The sequence below is a fragment of the Mchenga conophoros genome, unplaced genomic scaffold (assembly GCF_057382185.1).
Source record: "Mchenga conophoros isolate Kocher_MC1m ecotype Shallow Benthic unplaced genomic scaffold, M_conophoros_male_GT1.1 unmapped_scaffold_3, whole genome shotgun sequence".
NCBI lineage: Eukaryota > Metazoa > Chordata > Actinopteri > Cichliformes > Cichlidae > Mchenga > Mchenga conophoros.
This window is the reverse complement of record NW_028182330.1, coordinates 2,745-30,432: the sequence shown is the minus strand read 5'-3', so window position 1 is coordinate 30,432 and position 27,688 is coordinate 2,745. Positions and strand designations below refer to the sequence as shown.

Below are 27,688 nucleotides of genomic sequence, written 5' to 3'. Positions count from 1 at the left end.
ATGTGTCTCTTACTCCCAGGAGGAGAGCTCTAGAGCCAAGGAGCTGCTGGCAAGGATGGCCCAGCTGCAGCCGTTGGTCTTCGGGCTCGCAGAGGAGCTGCTCTCCGTCGCGCAGGAGCTGAACGCCGCCCGGCTGCGGCAGGTCCTGGGCAGCCTGACGGAACAGGTGAGGAAGGAATAAGAAGAATACAGCTAACCGGCAGTCGTTTGGACACCAAGAAATCTGACGTTTCCTCATACTTTGTCGTCTACCAGACCGAGCAGTTTGTGCACGCGCTCAAAGAGGAGTTGGTAAAATGCGCCCTGCTGGAGATCCATAACCAGTGCATCGCAAACGCCAACAGCAGCCACGTGCACAGCAACGGGCTGCTGTGTGAGAACTGTCCCGCCGATCAGGAGCAGGATGTTGGCCGACACGACACGGAGTACGACGACGAGGAGTGGGCAAGTTGGAGTGTGTGTGATGTCTGCGTGTTTCCGACAGCGTTGTATGATTCCAGTTTTTATATGTGCTTGTTTTTGTGTAGGACAGGGTGTGGGTGAATGTCGGAAAGAGCATCAACTGCATTGTTGCCATGGTCGACCGACTGCAGCAGCAAGAGGAGCAGACGGTGATGTCACCAGAGCCGCAGGAAGGGGACACAAACTCTCAGAACACAGGTGACGGTAAATCACGTCTCAGAGTTCTTATTCAGACAAGTGCATGTTTCTGCTCCTGTTTGTGTATAAAATCATTTTTATATGTTTTAATATATTTGAAAAATTCTACATTTAGCACTAAATTAGCGATAAAAAAACAAATTTGTCAATTGATTATTTTGCAAAAGGTTTTAGTAGATTCAGCTGTTCAGTCCATAGTTACCTTGGCTGTCAGTATGCTGTGTGTCCACGTGTATTTACTCTGGAGGAGGAAGTCTTGAAGTATTACCTGACATTGTGCACGTGTTAATATCATGGATTATGCTAGCTGATAATCTGGCAGGCAGCGTTCTCACTGAGATTATGCTTGCAATAACGTTAATAAGCTCGATACAGTTTTTCAGCGATGTGCATCTTGGCTGTGTATGAATCTTGTGATGGTTAATTTAACCTCGGGATTATTTCATCTCGAGTCCTTTAAATCAAAATCAGTCCATGTGCTGAGACAGTCGGAGAATACCTCCGTTTTTAAATTCCGATCAGACTTTGACAGTGAACAGGGTTTAATACATGCACAGAGCACGTTTGAATAACAATTTTTAATGCTTCACTGTTTTCTTTCTGTTTGAAAGATCACTTCATCTCACTCATCAGTGCTGCATTTCCTGTTAACTTAGATTTGCTAGTTCTTCTTCTTCTTAGATATCTCATTTTCAGATATCTGTTTTTTGTTTTCTTAAAGTAAATTTCTGATTAAAACACCAAACTTTCTCACGCTCTCCCTCCAGCCTCTCGTTCCTCCTGCTCCTCCTTCTCTGGGTGCACCTGGCAAGAGCACCTTCTCCCTCTGGTGGTCACTCTTAGGGACTGCGTGCGTGAGGCAGTGGGGAAGGCCCAGGTAGCAATGACCTTTGTGGTCCTGCAGGAGGCAGTGGATGTGACGGTCGCTCAGGGCCCTGCACACATAGCCCAGAGACGTCACGCCGTCTTCAGCCAGGCGGTGAGGATGACAGAGATTTAAAAGGGAACATGTTCTGTTTTTTTTTTTATTGGGGGGGGGGGAATTTTAGTGGGAGTTTGTAGTTTTCTGTATTAAAGAAACTGTGTTCGTCTTCCAGCTCTCAGCAGTAGTTTGTGGTGTCATGCTGAAGCTTTACAGAGGCCTGGAGGATCCTGACTTTCTACGGCAACTTCACACTGTAGGAGTATTGGCTCAATTTGAAAGCCTGTTGAGCACCCACGGTAAATACACACTAGTCACACACAGTCACACTATGGAAAACAGTCATTGGTGAGACCAAATTGTTGTTACCATGTTTGAAGAACCTGTGATCTTTTTGCCTTTGACATGGTTGCCTTAAAGACGGGGACCAGGTCTCATGATTGAGTGATTGATGTGTTAAAATGGCAATTGTGGAGTTATTCGGCTATCAGTCTGCAATTAATGTATTTTTCGGTCCATAAGGTGAATTAAGCAAAACAAAACAGTCAGATGAGTCAAACTTTATTCAACTCATTCTTCTTGCTTCCTCCACTTCCCTACCATTGATTCATTAATGTTGAATTCTCTGGCAGCTGCTCTATTCCCGTGTTGTTGCAGTATATTAATGACTAACCTTGTATTGTGGATGGATTATCTCAGTTGTTCTCCTGACTGAAGTTTGATCCATTTACAGCATCCTGCCATGCAATTGCATTTGTCCCTGACCATCAGGAACCCTCGCGTTAAGGGTTAAGGGGAAAAAGTTGGCGTTCATCCTCCAGCTTCACTGTGCTAATGTTATGCTAACATAGCTGTGTCGCTAGCGATCATGTAGCACATCATTATATTCCAGCTAGCCAAACTTCAGTAACCCGACAAACCTCACTGCTGTTTAGTTTCCTGTCTTCATGTCTTCTGAATGTTAAACTTAATTGTTACACCTGTTAAAGCAGCAACGCTGATCATTTTATTAAAGATGAAAGAATTTAGATAATTTTTAACTCTCAGTGATGCTGCAGTGTTCGTTTGACTTTGGGACCTGAAGCAGACGGAGTTTTGGACCCAGATTTCTCCGCGAGGCTCCTGACTATGGTAGCCATAATGCTCCGATAAAGCCACGTACCACATAAAATCGGTTCGAGCTCAGTAAGCACAACCAAAATTCATACATAAGGCGCATTGTCGATCTTTGAGAAAATTAAAGGATTTTAAGTGTGCCTTATAGTCTGAAAAATATGGTACGTACAATCTGTTTGTGATGATACAGTGATTAACTGTGATTAATCTGGGAAAATTCCACAGATTTATTTGGGAAAGTACCCAAAAAACAAAGAGTTGTCAACCAGTTCATTCGAGTTTCTTGTTGCAAAATGTGTTGCAAATAAGTTATTGGTGCAGACTGACTGAGACTGATGGCAGTGTGTTGGCCGTCTGTCTGTGATTTGGAAATCTTCGCCACTCTGTCTGAGAGTGATTGCAGTAAGGTGTGTGTCAGGCCTTCACTGAAAGTGAAAGTTTTAGTGCAATCACGGGGCAGCCACTCTCAAGGAAGCTGCTGTCCTTTATTTTAGTGTGACACATGCAGTGCTTACACATTTAAGGTGTGTTTGTGTGTCAGGTGATGAGATTGGGATGCTGGAAGACATGGAAGTGGGCGTGGCTGACCTAAAGAGAGTAGCGTTCACCATCACCGAGGCCAAAACGGAACAACCAGACGACCTGCTGCCAACACTCAGTGGAACATGGTGGGAATACACACACACACACATCTATACACGCAGTGAGTGTGCAGCTTCCTCACTTTGTGCGTTCATCTCCAACTAGGGGCAGTTTTATTGTTGAAGTGCCGTTGCCCCCGGAGACCTTCAGCTCACTTCCACAGGAACTGAAAGATGGACTGTTGATTCGAGTCGATCCTGTTCTGTTTAACATTGGAATCAACCAGCATCAGAGTTACGCTGAGAGGTAAACAAACCGCTTTTCACTCTTTAATGAGCAAAATTAAAACTCTTGTGAACATCAATATATTTTTCTACCTCTGAATAAAATTGCTGGAAGTAGAGGTCTTATAGGAAAAAAATATTAATGTGTCTGCTGTTGGTGCACATCTTCATCGACAGCTTAATCTTCATTAGAGATTATTAATCAGATGACTTTAAGCTATCTCAAGCTGCACATTCGTCTTTTAGGATTCGACTAGCTTTAGTTACTTTGTCCTTCTCTGTAGGCGCTTAGCTCATCCTCCATTTGAAACAAGCAGCCCTTTTAAGGCACACCTTTTTAAAAGTCCACTCTTTTCTGATTGGCCGGCGTCTGGAATGCTTCAAATTAAAAGCCCAAATAAGAACCCAGAGGAGTTTCAAGATGTAGTGGTTGAATTTTGTGAGAAAATCTGCAGGTAGAGATCAAGTTTAGGTAGAGAAAAGGCTTTGAAAACAACATTTACTGTTCATACCTGGCTTTTGACATTTCCCTCATTATTTGAAACTTTAGCCAACTTTTATTATGAACATTAAACATTATAATATCACAACAACAAAAAATAGAAGGTTGCTTCCTGTAAGCTGCGAAATTTCTCTCCATTTTTGGTAAAAATACTCAGAAGCTGATGTTTGTTTTCAGGTTTGGTGACTGTTCGTTGCAGGAGAGAATAAACCAGCAGAGCTGTGAGCGTCTCAAAGCTTATTGTAACACACTGAGGGACAGACTGCCGGACATAGGTAAGGCTTTTTTATCACTACTGCGGTTTCTTCCTGTTAAAAGGGTGCTTTCCTTCCCACTCTTGCTAATTGCTTGCTCACAGAGGGTTGTCTGATCGCTAACAGTGAAACAATGACTGAACTGAACTTCCTTCTTCTTCTGTCAGCTGGTATCCAGTCGCTGGCAGACTTGTTGTCTTCTCTGGAACGCAGCATTGAGGCCAAGAAGAGGAAGAACGTGGAGGTTCTGTGGATCGCTGCTAAGGTAAGCACCTGAAACAGACTTACTCATGTAAGATTTTTAAGACCTGACTCTGTGGGGATCACCTGGTGGGAACCACCGGCAAATATCCCAGTGCTCCCGATGGGGACTCCTTTACTCCATGTAACCAGTTTAGAAACACTAATTAACCTCACAAGCAATAATATACTTGTACAGGCGAAGAATGTCCAAGCCGCACAGAAAGAGCTCAGCTGACTGTCAATGTTGAACTTACTCAAGGGGCATTTACACTAGGACCTCTGCTACAACACTTCCCATAATATTAATGTGTTTTCTCTGCTTTGGGCCTTTGAACAAAGTGTTTTTGTCACGTGCAGGTGTGTCGTAAGGTGAACGGTGTGCGGCTGACGAGCTGTAAGAGTGCGAAGGACCGCACTGCGATGTCGGTGACGCTGGAGCAGTGCGCCTTACTGCGGGAGCGACACACACTCAGCCAGCAGCACTTCAGCACCGCACTGGACTGGATGAGAAGGTGTGTTTTTGTTTCTCCTGAAAAACACAACAATCCTCTTCCTCTTGCCTTCCTTTATTTCTGTTTGTTCGCCTCGTTTGTTTTTCCTGTTTCCCCGTTTTGTTCTCCACTTATTGTAAATGTTGCAAAACTTTTTCAGTTTAATCTTTTTCTCTCTTTGTTCTTTTACTTCATGCCATCAATTCCCTCTCTTTCTCTTCACATCTCTTCCTTCTCTGCCCCCCCTGGCTTTCATTCACACTTGCACACAAACACCCCTGCTCATCCTCCAGATCTCGTCTGTCCTGGGGGCAGATGCTTGGCTGTTACACCCAGTCAGGGTTCCCTGTCTCTGGGTTAGATCCAGGGGAGACTCCCTCAGAACTCCCACAGTGTTTGGCCCCCAAAGCCCCCAGACGGCACCTTTACCCAGTGGCCTTTCTCCTGGTGACCTCTCACCTCCTGGTTCTTTGGCTCATCCTCAGCCTCGTTATACTGCTGGCAAAATACCAGTAGAGCAGCACAGACTGGGAACACTGGGAAGTGGACTGCATCACTATCACTCTTACTATTTTCTGTCAGGTTTGTTCAGACGAAGCGTGTTCATGAGATTTAATTCAGCTTAAGGAGACGAGAGGCGGCTTTCTTTATTTTTCTCTTTCATTTGTTGGAAAGTTTTATTCACAAGAATGATACCAAAGACTAAAACAATATGTCAGTCAGTAAGTATCCTCTAATGTAAATCTGGACGTGTTTTAGAGTTTGGGGGGGTATTTACATTTTTAGGGAAATGTTCTTGCTTATTTATAGCTGTATATGTGTATATATACAGTCATAGGAACCATATGTCTACAAAAAAAAGAGTAAATTAGATTCACTTTAATAAAATATAAAGTTACAAATCTTGATAAAGTAAAATTTTTAGATGGTGCTCAAGTGTTCACTCAATAATGTGCACCCCTCTTCAAAGTCCACCCCACTCTTCTTCCCTGTCGCACATCATTTCTCTGCTATGCTGCTCATTCTGTTTAGAGACCAACAGAGGAACAAGTTTGAATGAAAAGCAGACGGTTATTTGTTATGGCTTTGCAATCTGAAATTTGACTTTATTATTACCAGACCACAGTTTGTGACTGACACAAGGTTGATAATGCTTTTTTTTTTAACCCTTCAATTTATAGCGAGGATTAGGATACAATTAATTTGTAGCACAAACGTTTACTCTAGTACTTTACTGAAGTGCAAAGACATGAACAGTCTGTAATTTTAATGGAGAGAGGCAGCATAACAACCACAACATAAAAGTTATAAATTAATTTTCATGTCACTGAGTGAAACAAGTATTTGAGAACATGCAAAACAGGACTTCCTACTTGGTGGCGAAACCCTTGTTGGCAAGTTCAGCAGTAAGATGTTTGTACTCCTCTTTACAGAAATGCTCTAAATACTTCAGGTTTCTTGGCTGCCACTTGGCAACTCAGAGATTTAAAATATTGGGGATGGAGACAAGAGAAAAAACCACAATAACAACACTGGTCCGGCCGGGTTGAGTCAAACGATGATTTAATGATCACACACGTGGGAGATGGACACTGATGCAGACAGCCTCAAAATCTCAAAATGGTGGAGCATTGCTCAAACTTTTATAACCTCTGGTGCCTCCACCTTATCATAAAAAGCCTAAACATTCACATGCTCTCTCTCACACAGCGCCTGAGCTACGACCTTGGCTCCCTGTTTATCTGCTCCTGCTGAGATGGGGCAGAAAACTCCAGCACACTCTGTTCTCTTCTACTCAGACAAATTAGACAATAACCTTCTGCGAACAGTATTTCTTATAACTCAGCAATATAATGCATCATAAAACAATATCATTCATTCACAACAAGTCAGCAATTTAATGTAATGCAAATCAGTTTAACTAATGCAATAGTTATCAGCTTCTTCTAATTCAGGAGAATAATGCAAACTAAAACTACATAATAATTCACAATCTTTAATTAGGGGTATAACATGGCATAAAATAATATTATAATTTTACAATTCCCCCTGATGAGGTCATTAGAATAATGACCTCACAAACACCCTGTAGCCCAGTGTGGCCGGGTTCATCTCTTCTCACTCCTGAGGTCCTTTGTCCCCCTGAGGGGCAAACCATATGTAAGATGACCTCTGTGTTTGCGCAAGTCAGGTGCAAGACAAACTATTACTACAAGGATAGCAGGTCCAGATGACACTCCCCTGTTCTCCCACAGCTTTATTTGGTGTTCCCTTATACCATTCAGACGTAGACTAGAACCTCTGTCCGAAGAGCTCTTAACCTTTATTTTATTGCTGCAGCTACCAGTGTCGTCCAGTTGGGTGATCCTCTGCTCTTAATTCTTCAACCTTAGGGGTTAGACAACCCTTCAGTCGTAACACAGATCAGGGGATTATTCTGCTCCGATTTCAAACAACAATCTGTGTATTCTCCAGAAAAAGGAACAGGAAGGTGTCCCCTTTTTGCCCAAAAGCCTCTCGAACTTCGTTGGTCTGGTGTTCCCGGATTTCCGCCAACCCCTTCATGGTTATTGCTGTGTTTATGGGATCCATCCTTTTGTGGTGACTAGCTGGAGCCCAAACGCCATGACCCTTGGACCCAGTTGATGTCTCGGCAGTCACTGTGTCTGACTCTGCTACGGAGGATCCTCGCATCTCTGTGACCTCGTCTGGTGTCTGTTCCTTCCTCTGTAAGAGACAGAAAACCAAAACACCTCTCTTCCTAACCCTAATAATCTAATGTTATTATCTACTGACCTTCTAGTGATTCAGAATTGGTCTAAAACATTCAGAATGTCCCAGGGACTTATTCTAATCATATCTTATGTGTGTGTAAGCATGTTTGCATTTAGCCTTCCGCACTCAAGGCATTTCTTACACTTTATCAGTCCGGACAGTCACGCCGAACGAAGCTTCTGACCTTCAAAAGGCCGAGTGCCAACTCGTTATAAGCACATTTGCAAGGTGTGTCTGAAAATTATTGAAACCCCTCTTTTTAACAAAAGACAAAAAATTAACAAATCTTCTAAACGCTATTCAGTTCATTTCAATGAGTAATGATTAAACATGAAAGTGATAGTTTATGCTTTTTCACTGATTCTCTAAAAGGTCCGTCTCCTCGGACCGCTATTAGCTTAAGCTTTACCATTCCTAAATTATTAAAGACACAAATGAAGTTATAAAATGTTCAAATAATCATGGTTTGATGTTAAAGCTCAACCTTCCCCCCTTTTTTGACACATTCCAATGTGTCAAATCAACGGAGCTAGAACATTCAAAAAAAAGTTAGGCAGCTACAAAGTTTCCCAGACTCTTAAGGTGATCCGCGTGTAACGTTCTGACTCAGGTATTTAATATTTTAATAAATCTCGTTTAATTAACTGCCACTATTTAAACTAACCTTAAAGACATAATTTAAGAAAAGATCACAAAGAATAACATGATATCAGTGTTTTGTAAGCGCGTGCGGCCTTCTATGCTCGAAGCCTTTCCCCTCAATAGATCAGTCAGACATTCGCGCTGACTGTAGCTTTTAACCCTTATTAACTTGAGCACAACTTTACAATGAGCAACAAGTTGCAATATGTATAAAAATGATCATGGTTACACCTGCAATGAAAAATTATATCATTATCCTAACACCTGTAAATGGAAGATTCATCAGAAGTTATAACAATCACAGGAACACAGATGTTAGTATAAGGTCAAAAGCTTCAATAAATGATCATCGATGCAATGCTTGTTGCATGATTCTCATACAATAATAATGCTGACATTGAAAATAACAGTATAACACCCCCTTTTGTCCCGTTTCACTTGACACCTAAACGTTTATAAATGCCTCTTTAATTCTTGATTTTATTTCCCCCTTTTCTCCCCTTACTGACCACAGCAGGGGGATCTTAGTTTTGAATCAGCCATGAATCCAGCTCACCTGATTCATCAGTGAGCTCCACCATCACTGGCGTCTGACAGGGTGGCGCTGCATACTCTTCCTTTAATATCACTATTTTCAACCTGTTAATGAGAGTGTTTAAACCTGAAGTCGACTACGTCCACAACAAGTCAATACAGCTGTAAATGTGGCCAATTATCAATCTATTACCAATCAATAACAACAGATAACTTCTATTTTATGCATGCTTTTAATCAACCACTCACCCAGAGGATCTCCAATCCCAGGAAATGCCTTCTCCTCCTTTAATGAGTCTGTCCTCCTTCCATGCCCTGGTAACTGGTCCATCCAGAGCCATATGATCTCAAATATACATACGACAAGCCAAACCACACCTTGGTCACACCAACCCCCTTTCCACCCCCTTTCCACCCCCAAGATGTCCAATGCCATCCTAGTATGGACTGTCAAAAGTGGCTTTAACGCTGACTGTTCTGACAATCCATTTTATAACGTTCCTGGTCAGATTTGCCAATCTCTGCACCAGAGTTTTAAACGTTTCGCCATTTTCATTAGGTTTTATCTTTTATTTAGTTTCGACTCCAGATTTTCAATTTTTTGCCAGTTGTAATTAGTTTTTACCAATTCTTTGCTAGTTTAGTCTAGTTTTTATTTTCTGAAAATCCTTAGTTTCAATTTAGTTCTATTTATGTTTTGCAAAAGTTAAGTGTAACAAAATCCCAGTTCCATCATATCAGTCATGCTCTTCTAATTATCCTTGGGTGTTGAGACTAATAACTATTAACTCTTGCCGCACCGAGTGTACCTAATTTTGGTTGAAGTCAATTGATAACCTTTTGAAGGCGATTGTTTCACACCTTTATTTAGATGTCCCAGTCCTGTTATCTCGGGATACATCACGCTGCCTTATCTGGGGTTAGCTATTTTCTGGGGATGCGAGTTAAGTGGGTGAGCTCTTCAACGAGGGGGAGCGTGCTCCCCCTGATGAGGTCTTCTAGGTAAGCTAGGTTAACCTTCTTGTGTGAGCTTTTCAAGTGCACTTTTAAGGTTTGTGGGATTTTTTGTTTTATAAATGTCCCTCAAGACCCCCTGATGACCCAGTAATTCATTTTTGCGCACTGTAGTACACATTTAGTTTTTTGCTTGTAGATCTCATACTCTACTTGCCACTCCTCTAAGTCCTGATGTTTCTTAGAGAGGACAACAGTACCTTTAAAATTATGTCACATGTGTGGGGGTGTGGCCTTGCCAATTGTTTTTCCCACCTTTTCAAAATGGCTGGCGTGCCCACAAGCACATTTTATGGAAGAGAGAAAGGTAAGCTTGATATTTACATTTAAAATGTTTTGTTAAACTCAGATTTTTATTTTATTCAAAAAATAAACATCTGGTAAATAATTTCAGGGGTCTTTAAGAATTAGGCTCATTTACTTTCACAGGGAACATGACTAATTTATTAATGTGTGCTCTACACATTGGGACTTTATATTTATATTTATTTCACTTTTTCCTAATACCCAACTTTTGACAAAGGCGGAGAGAATTCTTAACACAATTATTAAGGGAGATTCAAACATAGATTTTTCAAAATATGAGAGGGTCAGGACCCACTAAAAGCCACAGAGAAGATTATCGAGATGCAGTGGCAGATGTAATAGAGAAAGACACAGGGCCACCTGAAATCTGTCGTCCTATCTGGTGCAAAACCAACATGTAGTAGAATCTGGAATTTTGATTTTGAGTTAAAAATAAAATGTGGGTAAAATGCAGAAATCTTTTCCAGTAAAGTAAAAAAAATAAGTGTCGCAATTATAGTTGAATCCATAACACCTAATTGTTTCTACGAGATCACGTCGTTGCTGAGAGTTATCAGTGATCTCAATGTGTGAAAAGAACTCACAGTATCTGGGGTTTAAGCTCCTCTTGGCTGAGAAACCTGGGACAAACATGTGAACAAGACCTGAATAATACCAGTAATGAAGACTTCTCTCCAAAGATCAATAAAAGGAAGCCCCAATCTGATGAGAGTCTAGCAAAATATGGTTCACTCCACTTGCCTGAAATGGTTAGCAGTCCAAGGCATTTCAGTTGTAGAATGATTGGGTACCACAATGAAACAGATGTGAGATGAGGGAAGTGCCAAATGTTCCTTTGTGTCTCCAAATAAAATCAGTACTTCCTCAGATATCCTAAATAAATTGACTTTTGTGAAATAGACAGTTCAGTGCCATCACTTATTCCTAAACCAATAGTTTACAGCTAGTGAAGTGTCAGTGACTTCTGGGTTGGTCCCTGATCTTCATCTTATGAGATTGTTATTTTAATAACACTTGATTCATTTAAAAGAAAAAAGAAAAAAAAAAAGAAAAAAGAAAAAACGAAAATATTTATTTGTTATGGCTTTGCAATCTGAAATTTGACTTTATTATTACCAGACCACAGTTTGTGACTGACACAAGGTTGATAATGCTTTTTTTTTTAACCCTTCAATTTATAGCGAGGATTAGGATACAATTAATTTGTAGCACAAACGTTTACTCTAGTACTTTACTGAAGTGCAAAGACATGAACAGTCTGTAATTTTAATGGAGAGAGGCAGCATAACAACCACAACATAAAAATTATAAATTAATTTTCATGTCACGGAGTGAAACAAGTGTTTGAGAACATGCAAAACAGGACTTCCTACTTGGTGGCGAAACCCTTGTTGGCAAGTTCAGCAGTAAGATGTTTGTACTCCTCTTTACAGAAATGCTCTAAATACTTCAGGTTTCTTGGCTGCCACTTGGCAACTCAGAGATTTAACATGCTAACTGAGGCCTGTAGAGTAGCTCTCTGTTTTTTGGATGGTCTGACATTGCTGTGAATTTACTGAAACATTCACTGCTGGGAAGATTGTGGCATTGTGCTTTCATTCAGCACAAACACGAATGTTTGTGAGCAGCACACTGCCGAAGCTTCTGCTTTTATAGAGGTGATCATACTTGCTGATGATCAGTTACTGTAATCTAATGAGTACTTTATATTTTGATCCTAAAACCTTAGTATACATACTTGAGTAAGATTTATTCAGCACAACTAATCATAGTTAAGATCTATGTGTGAACTTATTTTGCAAAACAATAATTTAATAGAAATTTCTGTTGTGCAACAATGTAACACATTGTAATACGTCTGTCTTTACTAATCAAATATTGTGATGCCCTGCGGGTCCTCCTCACTCTATTTAAAAAGTCCTGTAAACCCCCTGCGGGTGGTAAGTGTTAGTAAAAAACGAATGCATAAAAATACACAGAATGCAATGAATAAAGTGCCTGACACATATCATCTCCATATTTTAGGCTCATACACCTCATTTTAAACCCTTTTATTTGTGTGTGTTTTCAGTCATAATAAATTCATTAAAATTATTCATATTAAAAATGATTATTATTTCTTGGCCTTTCATTGTTTTATGTAACTGCACAGCACAGGTGGAGGATGAAGTTCATGACTCATTAAATCACAACAGACACATGATGGGAAATACAGCAGGCTAAAATAAAGCAGAATCATCCTTTAACATGAAGTCGTCTGTATCCTATAGTTCACTCTGACATCATGTGATGTTTACATGGAATAAACTTTTAGATTCACGTCATTCAATTTGGTTTAAAGTCAAAACAGTTTTTATTTATATAACACCAAATCAGAACAGTCACTTCAAGACTTCAACATTCACACAATCAGTGTGTATGACTCAGGATATGAGCTGTGAATAATCAAGTAATGACGAGAGACGATCACAGTGAACAACAAAATCTAAAAATAAATGTGAATGTAATTCTAAATGTTTTTTTTTGTTTGTTTTACAAAATGAGAACAAATTCTGTGCAATGAATTAATGAATCTGCTGGTTTTTCTATTACGGTCCATGAATAAATTGAATTGAATTTAAAAAATATACATTAGCCAAAATATTCCTGAAACATTTGGAGAAGAGAGAAGTTCACATATGTATGTGGTTTCATTCAGTATTGCTGAAAAAAACTCACCACAGGGCTCTAGAGTGTGACCAATTTGGTCGCAAATGCGACCAAATTTTTCAGTGGTGCGACTAAAAAAAAATATTTGGTTGCACCTGTGCGACCAACTGTTCAAGTGGCAAAAAAAAAAAAAAAAAAATCTGCAACCTTCCCTGTGGTCAACAACAGACACACATTTTGCCCCTATCGTGGACTAAACCAATCAGAGATAGTCAGGGGCGGGACCTCTCTGATTGGCCGTGGTCCAGTTGAAAGTGCAGGTGGAAGTGGGAGGTGAGTAGCTTGAATAAAGCGATATCAATTCATTAAATCCTGAATCGACTTTTAAATATAACTGTGTTTTGCCAGAAACGCCAGATTCTCAGATTAAAGCTCACAAAACCATTTCAACAACAACCAAACAGCAAATGAGAGCAGGTACACGCACTCCACACACAGACGTAAACACAGAGGACCAACGCATCAGAATCAACTTTGTCTTTCTCGGCTTTCTCACCCGACGGCCCGTAGACGGACACGCTGTCGGAGCTTAGCGGTTCTGATGCGTCCGGTCCGCGCTGTGATTACGTCTTTTTGCGCTGATTCTGAGCTGCAGGTTTTGTCTCTCTCCAACCAAAATTCACCGAGCCAGCAGCAAAAGAAGCAGCAAACTGCGCTTCACATTTGATCAATGTCGTCATGAAATTTGCTGTTTTGCTTCCACGACTATTAAAAATCAGACTTCATGCACAGCTAGCTCTCTCTCGATCTCTCTCTGTACTTCAAGAACAGTTTCCCGTCTCCAATCTCTGTTTTCTGTATTATTCATTCGCTTATTACCCACCAGTCTACCGTTGTTTCAGTATCAGTGATGATACCCAGCCCTAGTGAGCAGCCCAGGCACGACAGAAGTGGATGTAGCTCAGGTGGCAGAGCAGGTCAGCCACTAATCAGAAGATCGGTGGTTCGATCCCAGGCTGCACCCTGGCTGCATGCCAAATATCCTTGGGCAAGATACTAACCCCGTGTTTGCCTACTGGTAGTGGTCAGAGGGCCCGGTGGCGCCTGTGTCCGGCAGCCTCGCCTCTGTCAGTGCGCCCCAGGGCAGCTGTGGCTACAATGTAGCTTGCTATCGCCAGTGTGTGAATGTGTGTGTGAATGGGTGAATGACTGAATGTAGTGTAAAGCGCTTTGGGGTCCTATGGACTAGAAAAGCGCTATACAAATGCAGGCCATAATAGGAAAAGAACTATTGCTAACTTTTCTGTTAACTGATCCTTCTGAAATTCATAGCCAGTGCTCTGACACGGTGTCATCAATCTTTGAATGCTGAAAAAGCACAGTGTATCCAGAAAAACACATTATATTATATAAATTATTATAAAATTTGTGTGCGCCTAACTTTTGTGCCAGTACGCCTAACTTTTTAAAGTTAGGCGTACTGGTACGCCCATGGCAAAAAGTTAGTCTAGAGCCCTGCACCATGAGCTTTGAGAGTCTTAATGGTTAGAGACACCGGAAGTAGAGCTATCCAGACAAAGTCAATCATTATCTAAATGAAACATGATAAGACATCAAAGTAGCGCACATGAAGTGTGACTGACAGATGATCTCTGTGCAGAGAAGTAGCACGACACAGAGTTCACAGCAACAACAATGGAGACCGAAGAAACTGGAAACTAAATCACACATTTTAACCAATTGTCCCTCAATGACTTTTGTTTATTGCAGTTTAATAAAATCTGCAGTGACTTTGTAGTCTAAAAGGCAAAGTCCAGCATAGAGCGGCTGAGTGAATGTGGTCTGGACTCTGTGGAGGAGAGTCATGGTTTCAGAGACGCTGTAGAAAGACAGAATACCTGCTCTGTGATCCAGGTACACTCCTACTCTGGAGGACCGAGGACCTGAGACAGGAGTTGAGAGATTCTTGAAGTGAAAATCATAGCTATGTGTGTCACAACGTAATGCCCAAGATTTGTCATTTCCTCCATAAACACATTCATGTGAGTACCATGCTCTCCCGATATCCTTGTATGCCACTGCTACACAAACTCCTCTCCCTGTCCACTCCACCTCCCAGTAACAACGCCCAGTCAAACTCTCTTTACTCATTACCTGATAATAGAAAGTGAATCTGTCTGGGTGATTAGAATAGGACTGCTTTTGTCTTTTTACTGTTACTTTTCTGTTCCCCTCAGATAATAACAGATGTGTGTTTGCTGTGTTTGGATCCAGTGTGATTTCACGTGAATATTTTAAGAATCCAGCTCTGGTCTTTGGCTCTGCTGGTGACAGTAAAACATCCACTTCAGTGACTGTCAGTGAGATGTTTGTCCATTCCTCTCTCAGAATGTCCTGTAGTTTATCTCTGGTCTCTGACACAGCTGCTGTCACATCCTCAAAGTAGCTCAGAGGACGAATATTGATGCTGGATGAGTGTGTAGACTCACTGAGTGCTGACAGTGAGGGGTAGTTGTGTAGAAACTGGTTGTGATCCTCTGTGTGTGAGAGCTGCTCCAGCTCGCCGTCTTTCCTCTTCAGCTCAGCGATCTCCTGCTCCAGCTTCTCCTGAAGCTCTTTGACTCGACTCACTTCAGTTTCCTGCTGGGATCTGACCTGCTGCTTCACATCAGAGCTTCTTTTCTGGAGGAGACGGATCAGCTCAGTGAACATCTTCTCACTGTCCTCCACTGCTTTATCAGCAGAGCCATTGATGGCCTCCACCTCCTGTTGAAGCAGCTTCACATCTTTCTCTCGCTCCTGGATTCTCTGCTGGATGTTTAGTCGTCTCACCTCGAGCTCCTTCTGCTTCTCAGTCCTTTCTGCTGCAGCTGGGACTGTTTCATGGCCTTTATGTTCATCCATCAAGCAGAGATAACAGATACTCTGCTGATCAGTACGACAGAAAATCTTCATCACCTCATCATGACGAGAGCAGATGTTCTCCTGGGTCTTTCTGTAAGGGTCAACAAGTTTGTGTTTCTTTAACGGAGCTGCATCATAGTGAGGTTGGAGGTGTTTCTCACAGTAAGAGGCTGGACAAGATAAACAGGACTTGATGGCTTTCAGCTTCCTCCCAGTGCAGACATCACAGGCCACATCTTCAGGTCCAGCATAGCAGAGATTAGCTGGAGCAGCTTGGAGTCCAGTCTTCTTCAGCTGCTCCACTAAAGCTGCTAACATGATATTTTTCTCCAGGACAGGCCTCGGTGTGAAAGTCTTCCTGCACTGAGGGCAGCTGTGGATTCCCTTCCTGTCCTCTTCATCAAAGTGGGTTTTAATACAGTTCCTGCAGTAGCTGTGTCCACAGGTTGTAGTCACCGGATCCTTCAGTAGATCCAAACAGATGGAACAAGAGAAGGTTTCTTGGTCCAGCTGAACTCCTTTCTGCGCCATTTCTCCTCTCAGTGTCAGTGACTGTGTGAGTTTCTCTTTCTCTTTCTCTTCCTTCTTTTACGCAGAAGAGGGAGGGACTTTGAACTATTCCAGTAACACAAGAGGCAGTTCAGTCAGTTATGTGATCACAAGTGGTGACAGAGGATAAACCTGGCAGTAACCTCATTACCGATCATTAAGATTTCTGCTTTAGGTAATTTAAAAATCAGATGAATGACCTTCCTGAAGTTTTTGTCAAAGTTAAAACTTTAAAAAATTGATCAAACATGGTCACTGAAACCTATCAAAATCTCTCACTATGTCAATATCCAAAAGGGCAAACCCGAATCTTTAAAGGATATTCAGGGAGACTTTGGCACCTTCTGACTTCATCAGGACAGAAAAGTTTAAATGTTTGAGGTTTATTCACAGGTGTCTAACCTGTATAAGTAATGATGCATCCAGGTGCTACAGCACAGAATGCAGAGAGGACTGTCGGGCTGTGCATCAAAAATGTCTTTGAACCAACATGAAATTACTTGAAATAAAATATTATTGAAATCAAAGTTAGTATTTTAATTCAACATTTTATAGCTGGATTCAGTCATTTTACTTGTTTCTGAGACAGATTTATGTGATCTGATAAGAAAATTTTGTTCAGTTGCCCTGTGGTGCTCCATCCTTTATATATATATATTTAAAATTAATGATTGGGGCACCTTCCAACATTTGCAGGTTGTAAAAAAAGTCCAGTTTTCTTCAGCTCCTCCAGTAAGTCTGCTAACATGGTACTCTTGACCAGTACAGGCCTCGTTGTGAATTGCCCCATGCACTGAGGGCAGCTGTGTATTCCCTTCCTGTTCATCAAAGTGTGTTTTAATCCGGTTGTTCAGTCTGACGTCACTAGCCGTGTCTGGGTCTAAACTCCGCTGCAGGTCCATATATCAAACGATCACTGTGGCATTACTGAGAGTTGAAAAACTGTCTAAAGTCTTTCATCTTTAATAAAATGATCAGCGTTCTGCTCTACCAGGTGTAACAATTAAGTTTAACATCCAGGCATCCATGAAAATGGAATTTATGACATTTAACGGAGTTAGAAGTTAGCAGGAAGTTAGCTCGCTAACTTCTATCTAAATACAATATAGCATGTCCTGACTGCGGGGTTTTGGAAACAAATTAAGACGTACAGCTCTGCTATCACTTCCAGCATAAATGAAGACAGAAAACTAAACAGCAGTGAGGTTTGTAGGGTTACTGAAGTTGGGGTAGCTGGTATATAATGATGTGCTACGTGACCGCTAGCGACACAGCTATGTTAGCATAATATAAACAAGCTAACTTTTTTTCCACTTGATAAAAGTTAACGTGAGTGTTCTCGGTGGTCAGGAACAAATGTAATCGCATGGCAGGATGCTGTAAAAGGACCAAACTTCAGCCAGGAGAACAACTGAGATAATCCATCCACAATACGAGGTTAGTCATTCATATACTGCTGCATGGGCTGGGCTGTAGTTACATCCTAAGGTTTTAAAAACTGAGCTTAAATAAATGATTCGTGGTAATAAACGCCGAGGGAGGTCAACAGTGATCACTGACTGTTTTAGGAGCTTTTTGAGATTAAATAGAAGAAAATACATAACATTAAACATGTTAACAACACAAAAGCCATATTAAACGCAGACTACTTTAGACCCGGAAGTAGGATTCGTCGCGTCATCACTGAACAACCGGATACAGTTCCTGCAGTAGCTGTGTCCACAGGGAATAGTCACTGGATCCTTCAGTAGATCCAAACAGATGGAACAAGAGAATTTCTCTGAATCCAGCTGAACTCCTTTCTGCTCCATTTCTCCTCTCAGCAACACTCGATATTTTAATAAGAAAGAAGCTGTCAGACAAGTTGTTTCATTTAGACTACAGAACAGGGTGCAGTTTGAACTTTAGCAGCATTTATGAGTTTACATTTTTATTATCATCAGTTTGAACTTTGCTGGAATGTTTTACCACTCCTTCAAATTGTAAAAGACTGATGCTTGGTCATATGATCATGCTCCTATGGACCTATTTGTGATTGCCAACCAGTCACATTGCAGTTCATAGCCCTGACTATTATAAGATATCCTGTATTGCTAAAAGTATTCATTTTATCCTTCCAAATCAATGAATTTGGGACACCTCCAATCACTTCCAGGCGTTTAAAATTGAGCACTTAGCCAAGCAAACTGCTTCTGGAAACATTCATGAGAGAATGAGTGCCCCTCTGGAGCTCAGTTAATTCCAGCTGAGTCCATGTGTTTGGCCAGCTCATCCCATGCTGTCACATATCCTGTACTACTGAAAAATTCTTGAACTATACATTTTTTTTCCTTTTTTTTTTTTTTTTTTTTTTTTTTTGGATTGGTGTGAACACCACGGACCCACAGCATTCAGTCACTGTTCAGTCATTTATTCACAGCCCTACATCATGCACACCCACTGCCAGACTGAGGTCAGGGCCATATCCGGCTGCACCTACGGCAGTCAACCCCCCTTACCTGCTGGGACAAATTGGCTCCAGCTCTCCATTTGAGGCGTCCATCTGCAAGACACCACCTGGCACCGCTTCGTCCACTAGACAAGATCTGACCAGCCCCCATGAGATGGGGGGCTGGTCAGTTCCGCAAACCCAGGCACAAACCGGCGACAATACCCAACCAGCCCCAGGAACCTCCTCACCTCCTTTTTGGTCTTGGGGCACAGGCCAGATGCAATGGCGGCTGTCTTCTCTGCCTGTGGATGCACCTGCCCACCCCCCAAGTGGTACCCCAGATACTGTTGGCTGTGAGCCCTGCCTTGATCAGAGACTCCAGAACCACGCCCACCTTCTGCACATGCTCCACACAGGTGTTACTGTGAATGATAACATCATCCAGGAAGGTGGCAGCCTGTGCACTGTGTGCCCCCCTACCTGGTCCATTTGATGCTAGAAAGTGTCAGGGGCTCCAAACAAGCCGAACAGAAGGCCATCTTTTGCCTGGACTGATGCCCCAGTGCATGGTAGACATCAGACCGCTGTTTCCCTGGCAGACCATCCACAAACTGCTCCAAGACCACCTTTGCCAGTATGCATGCCTTCCCCTCCAATGGTCCGGGCTGCAGCCATATAGCCCCTGCATCGTGGAGCTAATAGGCCCACACAAATGACCGATCTTCCCCCACCAGCTGACAAACCCAGAAGCGCCGGCAGTGATTCTCCGGGGAGAGGTCCAAGTAATCGAGCCCCGCATGGCTGATGTCCTCAAAACTGCCCTGTAAAGCAGATGACAGGCTCAAAGGCGCCGTCTGAGCCTCTCCCGACAGCATTGGCAGCAACCACGGTGTCCATTCCGTGGCAGGCCACTGGCATGCCTCTGCTGTGGCCCGGAAGGTTTCCAGAAATGACTGCGGGTCGTTGCCCTCCCCAATGCATCAACACCGCCAGTGCCTTTCCAGCACCTCGGTCTGTCGCTTCTGCAGCCTGTCCAGCTGTGCTTTGTACACCGCCACCTCTTCATGGTGCATGACCACGACATTCACCAATATTCGGACTAACAGCTGGAGCAGCTGTACTGGTTGTGCAGGCTCGGAGTCCAACATGGAGGCTGGGGTTCAGCACCATTGTTAACACCACGGAAAATGGGAAACAAATGCAGCTATTTACAGTAGAGATGGGGAAAACAGAGTTTATACAAGTGTGCAATCTGAACTCTCTTGGGCAACTTTCTTGTAATTTCTGTAAAGTCTTCAGGAATCGTTCTCCAGGCTACTAAGGACATTCAAAGCTCTTCTTTGGATGTTTGCTTTTGTTCTATTCTCTGTCTGGGTGATCCCAAATTGGATTTGAGTTCCATGTGTGATAAGTGTGTTAATTTATCCAGAGGTTCAAGGTTCTTTATTTGTCACATGCATAGTTATACAAGTATAACACACAGTGAAATGTAGCCTGACACGCTCCTCGACATGTGCAAAAATGGGGGGGTAGAGGAAGAACATTATATATATATATATCATTATATGGCTATATATGTATCTGCACTGCTCTAGTCCGGCATCTCCTGGTGTAGGTGTCCTGAAGCGGGGGAGAGCAATCCTGCAGCAGCGTTCTGCTGTACGGATCACTCTCTGGAGAGCTTTTTGGTCCTTAATACAGCTGTTCCCAAACCACGATGTCATGTTCTGTGTGAGGATGCTCTCCACAGCGCCTGTATAGAAAATCCTGAGGATCTTTGGAGAGACCCTGAACTTCCTCAGTTGTTGTAGGTGGTACAGGCGCTGCCTAGCCTTTTTGGTCTGGACCTGAATGTGGGCAGCCCATGTCAGGTCTGAGGAGATGTGGACACCAAGATACTTGAAGGACTGCACCCTCTCCACTGGAGCTCCATTGATGATAATAGGCTTGTAGTCTCTGTGCTGACTCCTTTCTGAAGTCCACCACCAGCTCCTTGGTCTTGCCGACGTTCAGCTGGAGGTGGTTGTCCTGGCACCACGATGCCAGATTCTTCACTTCATCCATGTAGGCCGCCTCACCGTTGTTGGAGATGGCGCCCAACACCACTGTGTCGTCAGCAAACTTCACAATGGTGTTGGAGCCAGATATGCTTTTACTGCGCTGGTAGTGTGTTTGGGATCAATGTCATTCTGAAAAATGAAGGAATTGCCAATCAGATGCTTTGCTGATGGTATCGCAGGGTGCAGTGAATCGAAATCTGAAGGTATTTGTATTTCCAGCAATTTTGCTGTGGACACTCATTGTTGTACTTACACACTCTCACTAGATCACTAAGGTCTGCTGAGAAAATGCTCCTGGCTGTCTCCCAAGATCCAGATTAAAAGAGGAGATGGGTTTGTAGAAGCGGTTGCTTCTGAATTAGGGCACAAAATGCCTCTTCACATCAGGAGGTCGTCAACATTAGATATCTTTAAAACAGTTTGAAAAACATTTTTTTTGTATTTTAAACCAGTGGTGTTCTAATTTTTTTTTTTATGTATTTTGTTTTCTCCTCTTTTCTCAATTATGTTATCTTTATCTTTGGAGGGGGGGGGGGGGGGTTAAACAATTTTATTTTTAAGCGATTTTATTATTTTATGTATTTTTCTTAACTCAGACATGATCAGTATACACCCTTCACACTCCCTCTTCAGCCTTCGGAGAGGATGTACAGGAGTGTTCAGGCTCGCTCCACTGGACTGTTGAACAGCTTCATTCACCAGGTTGTCAGAAGGCTGAACTCTGTTCATTACCATTCCCCATCAGCCCCTACCCCTACATTGTAAGATTGTACCCCTAGATTGTCTCTCTCACACAAGTTGGCTTCTTACAATTCTATCCTTGTACATTTTACAAGCTGTTCTATTTATTTATTTCTTATTTCTTACCCATCCTATAATTGCAAATGCGAAGACATTGTTGTGTAAATTACATAGGGCGGGTCGCTGGGACTTTATTAAATCTCCTTCGGCAACCCTATGGGGGAATAAAAGAATTTTAATTGGAGGGACATCGGTTGACTGGTTACAGTGGCGTAAGGCAGGCATCCTTTATGTATCAAATTTGTTTGACTGGGGGACCAAATGTTTTTTTTAAGCTTTGATAAAGTTGTGGAGTTATACAAGTTGCAGCGTAATCAATTCTGGAGATATGTCCAAATACATAGTTCATTATCAAAGTGGCTGGGAACCCTTTTGAGTTGTCCTGTGGGCAGCCCTATGGAAGTCCTGCTCTCAAGATCACCCTTGGGTAAAGGTATCACTTCTAAAATTTATCATTTATTGCAAGAACGGTCAGCTGACCCTCTCCTTAAAGTTAAGGGCTATTGGGCCCAGGACATGGCATTGGACATATCTTCAGTTGAATGGGATTCAACTGAAGATTCATTCATTCATTCATGTATTCATAATGTTAACACTGTGTATAAAGAAACAGGCAGTAGATTTATTCAACTTAAGATAATCAATAGGTGGCATCAAACACCGCAACAACTGTATAAATGGAACTTGGCCCCCACGGACGATTGTTGGAAATGTGATGGTCAAAACGCTTCGATTTTACATATCTTATGGAGCTGTTCGGCACTTCGGGATTGGTGGGAAAACATAATGGAGGTAATTTTCAGTGTTTTCAAAAGGAGATTTGGTATCTCACCAAAACTGTCCATACTTGATATAACCACAGAAATTTCTGATGGAGACTTTTCCAGTTATACAAAAAGATGGATTATTCTGGCTCTTACTACGGCCAAACAGGTCCTGCTAAGACATTGGCGGTAAAAGAAGACCCCCTCCCTATGAAGAGTGGCCAATGACGATGGCTAAGTTGGTGTTTTACGAAAAAGCGACTTATGGTTTATTAGATAAATTGCATCAATCTGATTGTATTTGGTCCCCCTTTACAAGCTGGCTTTCTGTAACTTGAAGAACAGAGTAATGAGAGAGTGGTGGTGTGGGGATTGGTGTGTGAAGAAAGAATAGGATAACCTCTCTTTGTCTTTGTGTACAGTGGGGCAAAAAAGTATTTAGTCAGCCACCGATTGTGCAAGTTCCCCCACCTAAAATGATGACAGAGGTCAGTAATTTGCACCAGAGGTACACTTCAACTGTGAGAGACAGAATGTGAAAAAAAAATCCATGAATCCACATGGTAGGATTTGTAAAGAATTTATTCGTAAATCAGGGTGGAAAATAAGTATTTGGTCAATAACAAAAATACAGCTCAATACTTTGTAACATAATCTTTGTTGGCAATAACAGAGGTCAAACGTTTACTATAGGTCTTTACCAGGTTTGCACACACAGTAGCTGGTATTTTGGCCCATTCCTCCATGCAGATCTTCTCGAGAGCAGTGATGTTTTGGGGCTGTCGCCGAGCAACACGGACTTTCAACTCCCGCCACAGATTTTCTATGGGGTTGAGGTCTGGAGACTGGCTAGGCCACTCCAGGACTTTCAAATGCTTCTTACGGAGCCACTCCTTTGTTGCCCGGGCGGTGTGTTTTGGATCATTGTCATGTTGGAAGTAGGGTGGCAAAGGGGAGGAAAATTTACGGTAAATTTCCGAAAAGTTTCCGGTAAATTTCCATGGTAAGTTAAGCTTGGGAATTTTGGAAATATTCCATATTGGAAACTTTCCATGGAAATAATGGGAATTATGGAAATTAATGGGAATTTAGGAGAACTAACTGGGAATATATTATTTCCAAGCATAAATATAAACAGAAATCATAAGAAAACCTCCATGCAAAATGTTTTCAACAGATATTTCAACAGATTTATTTGTAAGTACAGTAGAATAGAACACGTTTCAATAACTTGTTTCATGGATGAATAAAACAGAAATGTTGAGTTCAATATTACCATCCCCTAACCCCGCTCATTCAAAATGCCCCCTGTCCAAACATCTCCACAAAGTCCCATTCAAAAGGTTAAATGAAAAATGCCACTTATCCTCCAAAACGTCCCATTAAACATGCAAATCTTCCTTCAAGCAATTCTCTTTGCTCATTTTTGCTCAGTCAATAGACTCTTCCTGGACCTCATCATTATCCAACAACATGTCCACTTCCTCAGCATCCAACTCTGAGTCTTCCTCTTCAGTATCACTTTCCAGCCTTGTTGAGGATGGCTCTGTGTCAGGCTCAAAGAGCCGTAGGTTTGCCCGAATGCCGACTAGCTTTTCCACTCTCACATTTGTGAGCCTGTTGCGAACCTTTGTGTGGGTGTTCCCAAACAGTGACCAGTTGCGCTCTGAGGCGGCTGATGATGGTGGATTTGGAGGAGGATGGAGGCTACATGTGCAAGGGCCTCAGATTCACATAGTCCCTTCCACCAGGTGGCTGCAGATATGTGCTGGCATGACTGCCATATTCCATCCCCTTTCCAAAGGCCTTGCTTTGTTCGATACTTTGCCAAACTGCCTAGAACTTTGCCTTTATCGAGACCCAGGTGGTCAGACATGGCTGTAATGACCGCATGGGCACCGTTGATCTCTTCCCCAGAAAGTATGCCCATGTCATATTTGGGGTCCAGCATGTATGCTGCTGCATGCACTGGCTTCATGCAGAACTCCCTCCACTGTTCCAATGACTTGACCACAGCCGTTTCCTCTGCTTTCAGTAGTAGGGAAGTGGGCAGTATTGTCTGGATTTCTTCTTTGAGTTCTGCAAAAAGGCACTGGACATGTGACAAGATGGCATCATCCCCCTCTATCTTCGCTATTGCTGCTGCAATAGGTTTGAGGATTTTCCTGCTGCTAGATACTCCTTCCCAGAACACATCATCCAAGATGACCTTCTTGATGTCACTGTCGATGCCTACAGACTGGGATATGGCCATCTCTTGCAGAGACTCCTTTCCCTCCAGAAGGCTGTCAAACATGATAACAACACCACCCCATCACGTTATGCTGGGAAGCTTCAGTGTAGTACTCTTGTTCTTTAACTTTTGCTTTGACAGAAATGTAGCGGAAGTTACTTGTTTGCCTTTAACATATTTCAGAACTTGCTTCGCTCTCTTATTCAGAGTGTCCATTGTTTTTAGTGCCATTATGTCTTTTAGGAGAAGATTTAGTGTATGGGCAGCACAGCCAATAGTAGTTATATGAGGGTAGGTCTCCTCCACATGTGCCCAGGCAACCTTCATGTTGGCTGCGTTGTCAGTGACCAGTGCAAAAACCTTATCTAGTCCAAGGTCATTGATGATCACTTTTAGCTCATCTGCAATGTATTGGCCTGTGTGTCCGTTTTCCTTTGTGTCTACACTCTTGTAGAACACAGGCTGAGGAGTGGTGATTATGTAGTTAATAATTCCTTGTCCCCTGATATTGGACCATCCATCAGTGATGACTGAAATACAGTCACCTTGGTCAATGGTCTGTTTCACCTTTGCTTGAACTCGACTGAACTCTTCATCCAGTAGATGAGTAGACAATGCATGTCTGGTTGGGGGAATGTATGCTGGTCGGAGAACATTCAAAAATCTCTTCCAGTACACATTGGATGTCAGCATCAGGGGTGAGCCAGCTGCATAGATTGCTGCACGAGCGAAACACTCATCTGCGTTTTTCTGGCTAGTGTCATCCATAAAATCAAAGAATCCTCTGATGCCAGAGGGACCAGGAGCTGATGAGTGGGTATCTGACTCTGATACAGCTGAAACAGATTCATTTCCCCATAATATCATCAAAACTTACCTCACTTGTTAAGTCCACAGGCTCAAATGTGTGCCTTCAATACTCTTTGTCCTTCAGGCTCAAAAGTGTGGTCCATGTGTACATGTGATGGAGGCATGCACAGTGCCAGTAGGTGGTCTCAATAGCCATGCAGCAAGCATGTGCTATGTACATGTGATTAAGGAATGGCATGGATATTCAAGTGTATTTGAATTGCATTTGTTTGTTTTTGTCAATATTATGCTAAAATATACTTTGCTCAACTATATTTAAGTTCCCTAAGAAGAGCCAACCTTCAAGTTTGAAAATTCCCAGTTTATTCCCATAAATTCCCGTTAATTCCCGTTTATTCCCATGGAAAGTTTCCATCTTTGAAAATTCCGGGAATTTTGCAACCCTAGTTGGAAGACCCAGCCTCGTTTCATCTTCAAAGTTCTCACTGATGGAAGGAGGTTTTGGCTCAAAATCTCACGATACATGGCCCCATTCATTCTGTCCTTAACACGGATCAGTCGTCCTGTCCCCTTGGCAGAAAAACAGCCCCATAGCATGATGTTTCCACCCCCATGCTTCACAGTAGGTATGGTGTTCTTGGGATGCAACTCAGTATTCTTCTTCCTCCAAACACGACGAGTTGAGTTTATACCAAAAAGTTCTACTTTGGTTTCATCTGACCACATGACATTCTCCCAATCCTCTGCTGTATCATCCATGTGCTCTCTGGCAAACTTCAGACGGGCCTGGACATGCACTGGCTTCAGCAGCGGAACACGTCTGGCACTGCGGGATTTGATTCCCTGCCGTTGTAGTGTGTTACTGATGGTGACCTTTGTTACTTTGGTCCCAGCTCTCTGCAGGTCATTCACCAGGTCCCCCCGTGTGGTTCTGGGATCTTTGCTCACCATTCTCATGATCATTTTGACCCCACGGGATGAGATCTTGCGTGGAGCCCCAGATCGACGGAGATTATCAGTGGTCTTGTATGTCTTCCATTTTCTGATGATTGCTCCCACAGTTGATTTTTTCACACCAAGCTGCTTGCCTATTGTAGATTCACTCTTCCCAGTCTGGTGCAGGTCTACAATACTTTTCCTGGTGTCCTTCGAAAGCTCTTTGGTCTTGGCCATGGCGGAGTTTGGAGTCTGACTGTTTGAGGCTGTGGACAGGTGTCTTTTATACAGATGATGAGTTCAAACAGGTGCCATTCATACAGGTAACGAGTGGGGGACAGAAAAGCTTCTTACAGAAGACGTTACAGGTCTGTGAGAGCCAGAGATTTTCCTTGTTTGAGGTGACCAAATACTTATTTTCCACCCTAATTTACGAATAAATTCTTTACAAATCCTACCATGTGGATTCATGGATTTTTTTTCACATTCTGTCTCTCACAGTTGAAGTGTACCTCTGGTGCAAATTACTGACCTCTGTCATCATTTTAGGTGGGGGAACTTGCACAATCGGTGGCTGACTAAATACTTTTTTGCCCCACTGTATGTGTGTGTGTTTTTGATTATTTATTTATGTATTTATTTTTCAGTTCTGTTATCAAAGTTTAAAATGAAATAAAAATTGTTGATGAAAAATAGTTTAATAATCCCTGAGTAAATAATGAGGCTACAGTTGCTCCAAGATGGATGAGAAAAGTGGTGAAAGTCTCCTAAATCTCTTGTATGTCCTACAAAACATAAATAGAAGTGGCTCTTCATGTGGTCCAGTGTCCTTAACTATTCTCTCCTGAAAATGTATTCATGGTTGAGTGATTATTTACTTTTCTAATTTCATTTATTCTTCCTATCCTTCAGCAATTTACATTTTATTTTATTTTTCCTCTTGATTTTGGATCTTTTAAACAAGCAGCGCTAAACAAAACTGCCACTGGTTTTAGATATTTATGAAAAATGCTAATCTTAAACCATTGCACGCCCATGCCTCAATATTAATTTGTGTATTTGTGTCTCTTTCTGCCCTGCTCTGTATGTATGCAGGGATGGCTGCAGGATGGAGAACGTGGAGAAAAACATTGGCAGCAGGAAGTTCGCCTTCAGCAGCGTCCAGCTTCTCACCTTCCCCAAACTCTACAGACCTCCAGATGGCAGCTATGGATAAGAATGCATAA

At 42.3% G+C, this 27,688-nt stretch overlaps 2 protein-coding genes across 4 annotated transcripts; one reads left to right on the top strand and one right to left on the bottom strand.

The window, feature by feature from the left end:
- On the top strand, positions 1-27,688 carry LOC146546224 (type II inositol 3,4-bisphosphate 4-phosphatase-like; the record flags this gene model as incomplete). Its single annotated transcript, XM_085266607.1, has 11 exons — positions 1-166; positions 256-444; positions 528-666; positions 1,428-1,639; positions 1,758-1,881; positions 3,240-3,366; positions 3,446-3,586; positions 4,244-4,341; positions 4,488-4,585; positions 4,921-5,075; positions 27,558-27,688. Coding segments are annotated over 11 exons (1,570 nt in total), but the record flags the coding sequence as incomplete, so codon positions are not given.
- LOC146546225 (tripartite motif-containing protein 16-like) lies at positions 14,731-18,238 on the bottom strand. 3 transcript variants are annotated; one of them, XM_085266604.1, is made up of 2 exons: positions 18,117-18,238; positions 14,731-16,302 (listed from the first exon to the last, which is right to left on the bottom strand). In XM_085266604.1, exons 1-2 carry the CDS (start codon positions 18,236-18,238, stop codon positions 14,736-14,738), a joined length of 1,689 nt encoding a protein of 562 aa, XP_085122730.1. In that variant the 3' UTR covers positions 14,731-14,735. The 3 variants fall into 3 exon arrangements, with proteins under 3 accessions (XP_085122730.1, XP_085122731.1, XP_085122732.1); XM_085266605.1 differs by lacking the exon at positions 18,117-18,238 and having other exon boundaries at positions 14,731-15,868; positions 15,941-16,409; XM_085266606.1 differs by lacking the exon at positions 18,117-18,238 and having other exon boundaries at positions 14,731-15,357; positions 16,177-16,409.